The 9,191-nt window shown below is 42.6% G+C and overlaps 1 protein-coding gene across 1 annotated transcript; it reads left to right on the forward strand.

Annotated features, from left to right (window-relative positions):
- Positions 1–6,489: 6,489 nt before the first annotated feature.
- Positions 6,490–7,158, forward strand: LOC118648481. Its single transcript, XM_036294794.1, has one exon. It carries the CDS (start codon positions 6,490–6,492, stop codon positions 7,156–7,158), a length of 669 nt encoding a protein of 222 aa, XP_036150687.1.
- The last annotated feature ends 2,033 nt before the right edge of the window (positions 7,159–9,191 follow it).

A 9,191-nucleotide genomic window follows, 5' to 3' on the forward strand; every position in this document is an offset into this window, starting at 1 on the left:
TGTTCGTTAAACGTTCGTAACCGTCTTTTCGCCGTTCGTTATTACTCATTGTTTTTAATCTTGATACGATATGAGTGACATCAATCAATCGACTGACACGTTTCGCGATTAGGCAGGTTAATTTATAATAAGACCCGCTTCGCGAAGTTCCTCGATGATGGACAGAATCTCGTTGTCGTGTGCGTTGTGACCGGCTCGACGCGATGCTTCGAGTAATCGCAGACGATCTACTAGTTCATTGGGATTGTCCCAGTGCACGTAATCGATCGCGTTATCATTTAACGTCATAGCGTGAGGTAATCCCTTTCCAGATTTCTTCTTTTTCGGCGTAGATTCGATCCACATCAACGGTGCGATCAGGTGTTTGTACTTGTATCCTCTGTTGCTCCGTAGTTGACTGTCCTTGGCGTAATTGCGTCTATGCACGTTTGTGGCAAACAATATGCTTTTGTACTTTTGTAAATCATCATCCGTGTAGATGTCATCGGTGGGGATTTTCTTGAAGATCAATTCGTAAAGACCAGGTGTACCAGCGTAACGTACATTGTCGATAATTATATTATCCTCGTTGTCCACATCGAATGTTTATTACCGAGCATCATTCCATTAGTCTCGAGACGAACACCGTATATATTGTCTATGTTTACATCGCTCTCTCGGTTACCGCTCAGGACAGTCACGACATATTTTTGACCCCAGTGGACCAAATTGAGCTTGCAACGCTTTTCGTCCTTGCGACGTCTGTAACTGATTTCGAACAATCGTCGCAAGCGAGTCATCCGTCGTTTCGAAAACATTTTTAAGCGATTCTATCGGTTGTACGGTTGTGGGACGCAGGTGTGGAGGTTATCATTGGTACGTCGTTTGAAATTTGTAAATGATTAGATTTTTGCGGTGTCGCAGAGATATCGAACGAGACGTTCGACCGTTTTCTCTTACTGGCATATTCTTCCCCCTCTTCCTTCTCACGTTTACGGGTGAACGAAACGTTATCGATCGGCTCCTCTTTTATCGCGTGTACGCCAGAATTGTCAATAATCTTTTGCAAGCGGTTCGATCAACGGTTCAAAGTGTCTCTTAGTCGCGATATCCTCTTCGATCCTGCCGGTTTTTAGAGCACGATGTTCTTTCGAATCGATTCTCTCGTTTTTTCAAACTCCTTCGCGATTTTCTCACGCTCACGCATATCTTTTGTTTTCAGCCATGTTAACAGAGAGTGTTGATCGCACGTTTCACCCCCGACAAGGTATCAATATCGACTAACCGTTCCGCGGTACTGCAAACTCGTTAAAATCCTATTCTGTATCGCCCGTTAGCAAGTGCACTGTCCTTGTCTATCATCAAAAATCCATAATCACGCTGCCAACAATCGCGATATAATTCACTAAAATCATCAACGACATGTCGGTGTTTACGTGATCGTTGTACACGTGTTTCAAGTTGGTACTGTCCTGCTTAAACAGGATCAGCAGGTTGGTGTTGTCGCGTAATACGATGTTTAGGTATTCTCGCGTACGACTGACAGAGATAAAAGCAGTCGACGTTCGAGTCGTCTACCCATTGAAAACTATTCTCTCACGACGTCCTGCTTATCGCACGCAACGTCATCGAAGACGAAAATTGAGTTTGGACACGCCTCGCTCGGTGGAATGACGTCACTGTTATTGGAGAACGTAAAGTAACCGATCTCGTCCATCGACGACAACAAATTCTCCAGACACCGATATTTCGGCTGTTGTAGCGATATCGAGTAAACGTACACGTTCTCGAAATGTACACCGTGCGGACATTCCAACAAATTTATCAGAACGTTGGTTTTTACCCGCAATTTGACGGACCACAAATAATGGCGCGTATAGTATTCGGCAGCATCGCACCATGCTTACGCCTCACCCCGCCGTCTTCCATCGATTGTAATTTATCGTCGTAATTCGTTACGCAAATCGTCAAAGGTTGTCGCACGAATCTCATGTTTTCTGAATCTGATTATATATCTGAATCGAACGTCCTATTATAGGTGTGAGTGCAGCGTACGCTCTATGGGAATGCGCCTTTGTACATGTGAAAGAAACGTAATGCGTGTCCCCTGTGCATGCTACAGAAGGCGCTTGCTAGAGAAAGACGTGTGTGTGTGGGAACGCAGCGTACGGAGAAAGAAAACGTATGCGTGCCCCCTGTGCGTGCGTGCTATAGAAGGCGCTTGCGCATGTGTATACGTAATAGAGAAGACGGTTAGACGTGTATGAGTGCTAGAGAAGGCGTGAGTATGTGCATGTATGTGTGAACACAGCGTATAGAGAAAAAAGCATATCGACGGTCGCGTGCTAGAGAAGGTGTGTGTACGTGCGTGTGTGCCATGCGCGAGTGTGTGTAAACGCAGTGTGTAGAGAAAGAAGACGCGTGCTAGAGAAAGTGTGTGTGTGTGTGTGTGTGGTGTGTGAATGCAGTGAGAAAAGGAATATATCGACGGTCGCGCGAGTGAGACCAAAGAGGATAGCATGCAGGATAAAATAAATGATTGAGGGATGAATAAATAAAAATATATGTGATATATCTATTTTATATATTTAAAATATGAATAAAATTATACAATGATATATATCCAAAATAAAAAGAAGTAGTTAAATATAAAATATAAAATATAAAATATAAAATATAAATATGAAGCTAATCTATAAAAATATAATTCTTAATTTCTATCGTAAATCATATCAATCCATTTTACTAAATTTTTCGCGAACATGTCGATTTCCCAGTCGCATTCATCTCTATTTCTTCAACTCTCTCTCTCCAAAGAGATATCGCAAATCGAACAGATCGAACAAATCGTCCTCCTCTTCGTTCTCATCTTTCCATTTTCGCGCCATAACCAATTATTATAAAGTTGATTCATGCCTCGCTTGCTTTGTATTTTAAATTTATTGTATGCCCGTCACGTAACGCGGACGGGACGATCGTGCGTGTGGTTATGATTCCGCAACGGTAACACTGAAACAAATAATGATTCAATAAAATTAATATATAACACATATAAAACACTGAAAAATACATGTATAAATATAAAAATTATCAATTATAAAAAAAAACACAATGTATTTGTAGAAAAAGGGTTACTTACGATGTTCGCTGGTAAGGGCACGTAGGCTTTCTGTTGAGGCGTGGAAATGTATCGGGTAGCGCTGCGCTGTGCGCAGCGCCTGCCGGCTTCTTATATGATAAAGCCCAACGCTGGCATGTTGGGCAGCCTTAGCCTTGTTCCGGTTTAGATAAACACTGTAAAAAAATATATTAATATAAATTAGTACAAAATTATATATATAATATAAAAATCAAAATGATATAAAAATACTTACATCCGTGCCGTTTATTTGACGACCACATTTTTAATTTTCTAACCAGTGTCTACGAGTGAATGCTTCACAGTTGAAACTCAAACTGACGGTGCAGTCCGGCTTCGAAGGCATTGTTTATGATTTTGGTACTTATCCCCACGCTGTGGAGATGCCACTTGAGCTTATCATCGATGCTCGAGTAAACTATCGCCCTTTGACGATTCACTCGTGGCTTGAAAACTATTTTTCATAATAGTACTCGCACTGTTTTTTAGAGCAAGTAATAAAAAATTACTAGGCAACAAAAACCTCGCCAAACTATTTTATGCATGCAAAATCGCACATCGCTCAGTAGCAAACATGTATCTCATACTGTCACATCCCTCTGATATTATAAATTTGAGTGCTGAGCAGTTACAATTCGTACCAAAGATCGTTCTGTTACGCGAGTGCGGCAACTATATCGAACACGTGTGGGACAAGCTTCCGGAAATATAAAGGTTGATTTCGAAGTTCAGCAATATCGTCGCTGCAACGAACATTATAATCAGCCGTGGCAGCAAACGCACATCGACGGACCCGCGCCGTTGATCAAGAATTGTAGCGAATGCCAGCTGTCGCAAAGGTAAAAAGCGGCTGCGGTCATCTTTTGAATCGCGTGATAAACGCGCTTCCCTTCGAGCTACATATCCCCGGTTATCAATTTTGCGGACCGGGAACCCACTTGGAAAAACGATTAGCTAAAGGCGATAGAGGTATAAATCCGCTGGACGCAGCGTGCCGCGAACACGACATTGCGTATTCTCGGAGCAACGAGCTCGCCGACAGACACGCGGCGGACGAGATACTCGCTGCGAAAGCACGAAAACGCGTAATCGCGAAAGACTCGGCTCTCGGAGAAAGAGCAGCCGCTGCTGCCGTCTGGGCAGCCATGAAAGCCAAGACAAAGATAGGTATGGGTATGAAGAAGAAAAAAAAGGTAACGAAAAAAAAACGTATACTTCGACAGCCAGACGAGGCGGCATGTTACCAATTTTACCGATGTTGGGCGCGCTCGGATCATTGATCGGCGGGCGGCCGGTGTGACAAAGGTGGTAAACGACAGCAAAGCTGCGCGACGTCAGCTCGAGGAGCTGCAACGTCACAATCGCGCGATGGAAGGGCGCGGAGTGTATCTCGCCCCGTACAGAGGCGGACGAGGGCTGTACCTCGCCCCGTACAAGTACGGAAAAGGTGTAAAAGCGAAACGAAAAAATATGTCAAAGAGGCGTTAAGAATACCCGCGGGTGTGACGACGAACATGCAACTACTTCAAATGGCAAAACGATTGTGTATCCCGTATTTCAGAGAGAGTGTTTATGCGTAACGCGCTACCGACGAGCGGTGCGCGTCAAAACGAGAGCGGTATCGTAAATCTGGACGATGCGGAGGGTCCCGGTACTCACTGGGTAGCGTACGCAAAGAGGAGAAATCACGTAGCGTATTTCGACAGTTTCGGCAATCTGCGGCCACCCAGAGAACTCGTACGATATTTTGGGGGACGTGTGACAAAGATAGAGTACAATCGAACGTCGTATCAAACTTACGATCAAAGGAATTGCGGACAACTTTGTCTGCTATTTTTACACTCGATTTAAAGACCGACGTTGCGCTGTTTAATCTCAGTATTCGTTCAAACATGTCGCTGACATTTACGCTGAGCGGCAAGAGCAGCATTCTCGCGGCAAGCTACTCTCCGGCTATAGATTTGAGCGACGACGATTACGAGCTCGGTTTAGCGATCTTTGAAACATATAACACGATACCGAACGTGAATGCTTCCAACAATAAATTTTACTTTGGCAAAGACAACGCGGAGATTACGATTCCCGAGGGATCGTACGAGTTGCATGCCATTAATGAGTTTTTGAAACGTGAGATTTCGCAAATACGTCCGCGACGTGATGTCACGACTGAAGGCAGTAATGGCGGGGATAAAGATCCGATAACGATCCGCGCAAACTATAATACGATGAGATGCGAGATCAGATGCGCACACAAAATAAATTTTGGCAAACCAAACAACATCGGCTCGCTCCTGGGATTCACATCGAAGCGTATACTAGAACCGCGAATATGGCATGAGTCAGACGTGTCGATCAACATAATGAATGTAAACATTATCCGCGTAGAGTGCAACGTGACCGCGGGCGCGTACAGCAACGACAAAAGCGTGCACGCGATACACGAGTTTTCACCGAACGTGCCACCTGGATATAAGATCTCGGAAAGGCCGTCGCAGATCATTTACCTGCCGATCATCGTGCGGAGCGTTACGAATCTGACGATACGCGTGGTTGACCAGAACGGACGATTGCTCGATTTTCGAGGAGAAGAAATTACCGTCAGATTGCATGTGCGACGACGGCTGCAACGATAACGCGAACGTGAGATGCTCGTACTAAACGCGTCGGAACGCGCTAGAAAAATAAACATCTTTACGACGAAAACACCAACGTTACAGCAGTCATCCGATACTTTTGCGACGACATTCGATAATATTCGATCATCCGACTGTTCCAAGAAAAAGAGGCTCACCGCGTCGAACGTTGAATATCTACAATCTCTGGGATTTGCTGTGCGACAATGACGGATATTTTAAATATCGAGGACGAGCCGATCTTTGACGATCGCATCGTCAAGATCGAGACTCACACGTACAATCCGTTCGCCAACACGACGTTGAATACAACGATGAGATAAGAATTCCTATACAACAACAGGATCTTTACACGTTACCGTACGAAAGTTTTTTATACATTGAAGGAAAACTTATAATAAAGAAACCAGTTGCGGGATCTGATGTGACATTGGCAAATAATTGCATCGCGTTCATGTTCGATGAGATTCGATACGAGCTCGACGGTGTGGAGATTGATCGAAACAGAAACCGAATCGGAATAACCAGCACCCTCAGAAACTATGTAACTATGTCAGCTGCCAGAAGCGTAATCGCGAGAAACGCCGGCTGGGATCCGTGGAATCCTCCGAACGGATACTTTAATTTTTGCGTACCGCTCAACATGCTGTTGGGATTTGTGAAGATTACAGACGCGTGGTGATCAACGCTCGCCATGAGCTGATTTTAATACGCGCGCGTAACGATAACAATTGTCTGATGGGAAGTTCAGAATTGGAGCCGAAGATTGAATTACTTAAAGTTCAGTGGCGAATGCCGCATGTGTTACTGAACGAGATAAATAAACTGTCGATGCTGCGTGCGCTAGAAAGCGGGCGATACCTCAGCATGGCATTTCGTTCTTGGGATCTCTATGAGTATCCTTTATTGCAAAGCACAACCAAACATTCGTGGGCCATCAAGACCGCTACTCAGCTCGAGAAGCCTCGATACGTCGTTTTCGCTCTGCAGGCTGGTCGGAAGAATAACATGTCTGAAAATATGAGTCGATTCGATCATTGCAAATTAATCAACGCAAAACTCTATTTAAACTCGGAATGTTATCCGTACGATGATTTGAATCTAGATTTTGATAAAAATAAATGGTCGATTCTGTACGATACGTACGCACATTTCTGTAAAAACTATTACGGATATGATTATCTCGAGCCGAATCAATCCGTCACCATGTTTCGACATAATGGTCCATTCGTGATTATCGATTGCTCTCGACAAAACGAATCGATCAAGAGCGCAACCGTGGACGTACGCTTAGAATTTGAATGCAGAGAAAACGTGCCCGCGAACACTACCGCGTACTGTCTCATTATACACGATCGTGTGATTCAGTACAACCCGTTGACCAACGTTGTGCGCAAAATTACCTAAGTGCGGCGCCACTTTTTCTCCAAAACAATATCAAGATGATATAAAAATTTATAACGCGTCGAGACGGATCACAGTATTCTCAACGACAGCTGTCATGTCTGTACCAACGTTCGTGGATCTGCAAGGTTTCATCGTGGAGAATTTATCGTTAAGGAATTTGCCTCTCTCAAAGATGGATTTGAACTCACCCACTACATGTTTACACCCACCTATTCATGGGAATACCTTACCAAGGCAGAAAAGACGTCAGGTGGCGTGGTTGAAAGTGAATCATCACGGAATATCATGGGAGGATGGATTGATTCCGCACAGCATGGCTAGAGATTTAATTACAAAGGCAGTGATGGGTACAACTGCAACCAATGATGAAATTGTCGTGTACGTAAAGGGATGCGAGAAACGAGAATGGCTGCAGGACTTACTCCTGGACGAGGCGAAAGAGGAAGCTAATGTCGAAAATATCGAGGTGCATTACGAAGACATAAAACCTCTAAATAAGTTGGACATTACGTACACCTTACGTTGTCGGAATCATGTGAACAATTGCGCTTTACAGAATGTATTTAAACTGTTTAATTGGTGGTCTAGCAATAAAAAATAATTTTTTATGTGTTGTGTATTTTTTATATTTCCATTACCCGTTTATATTTCCTCTTCCCCATTTATTAATTAAAATAGTTTTAAGTTAGGATAATTAGTAGGAAAAAATAATTCTAAAACGTTTATACAAATACATATTTATTTATTATTCAAAGCATCATATACAATATTGTCTGATGCATAAACCATCAGTTCGCAATCTATGAGCGAAGTTTTTACACATATTTCATCTAATAGCTTTACAGCATCGCACTTATTATTAATGTTATTTCGCTGCAAGCAGTTTACAAATCGATTATATTTTTCTTTCACTACAAACATATCCCGCGACAATTTAAAGTATACATTATTGACGACATCTTCAAGATTTAGTAAAAATTGCACGGTCAAAGGTTTCATATACAAGGCTTTGTTATTTAATGTAAATTTTACGACACTCCCGTTATGTAATTGACGAGTTCTATAAGAAGATTATCAATCCACAGCGATGTTGTAACGGTGGTTGACTGCAGGAGTCGCTCAATATCCATGCGTTTCTCGATCATTATTACCCAGGTATCACGTGACAGCTGTATCTGATTGCTTTTGTTGTCACCAAGAATCATCTCCACAAAAGGTTCACGTCCCACACTGACTCCGATATCCAAAATATTTGTAGGCAGTGGCGGTAAAGCGAAGCGAATCGCCTTCCCAGGATGCGAGGAGTATAGCGCGGCTGCGATAATGTTCTGCAAAAAGAATATATCAAGTTATAGAAAAATATAGAAAATATATAGGATTTAAATATATAGATTTTAATTTAATTAAAAATACTTACGATTTATCGCACCCGTCATTCTGTTGGATCGGAACGTAATAGTTCATCTCGTACGGTTTCTTTCTTCAGAGCTTCACAATCTGACTTCCACCAATCAACTGCTGCGGTAACGTTGTTAAGCTTTACCGTTCGTATTCCACTATTTGACTGATGCAATAACGTTGTCGGGAGCTCTTTTTTATATTATTATCCCCTCCACGAAATACCCCCTTTTTTATCCCCCTCCACAAAAAATCTAATTTTTATCCCCTCCACAAAATATCTTTTTTATCCCCTCCCCAAATCTAATTTTAACGCACTCACTACCGATTCATTATCTAGAAATTTAAGCTGCCGACGGTTCGGCGCTCCTTGTCGCGAAAAAAATTTGTTATAACAAACCGCTACCGGATATGGTCAGCGATTTTTGTTTTATAGCTATTCCAAGAGCTGTCGAATAAATTTATCAGCTGCCGACGATTCGGCGCTCCGTACGATAAATATTTTTAGAAATTCGTTTATATCAAGTTGCAACTCGCATATTATTTTACTTAAAAAATGTTTATACTGATAAGCGATAGAAAGACCCATAGATAAAAATTGTTTATACCTAATAACTACTTCTAGCCGCAGGGCC

This window comes from Monomorium pharaonis, unplaced genomic scaffold, assembly GCF_013373865.1.
Source record: "Monomorium pharaonis isolate MP-MQ-018 unplaced genomic scaffold, ASM1337386v2 scaffold_462, whole genome shotgun sequence".
In the NCBI taxonomy this organism is placed as follows: domain Eukaryota; kingdom Metazoa; phylum Arthropoda; class Insecta; order Hymenoptera; family Formicidae; genus Monomorium; species Monomorium pharaonis.

Bases quoted from the DNA above. Each gene is read 5' to 3' on its own strand.
- LOC118648481 (XM_036294794.1), top strand. From the start codon at position 6,490: ATGGGAAGTTCAGAATTGGAGCCGAAGATTGAATTACTTAAAGTTCAG.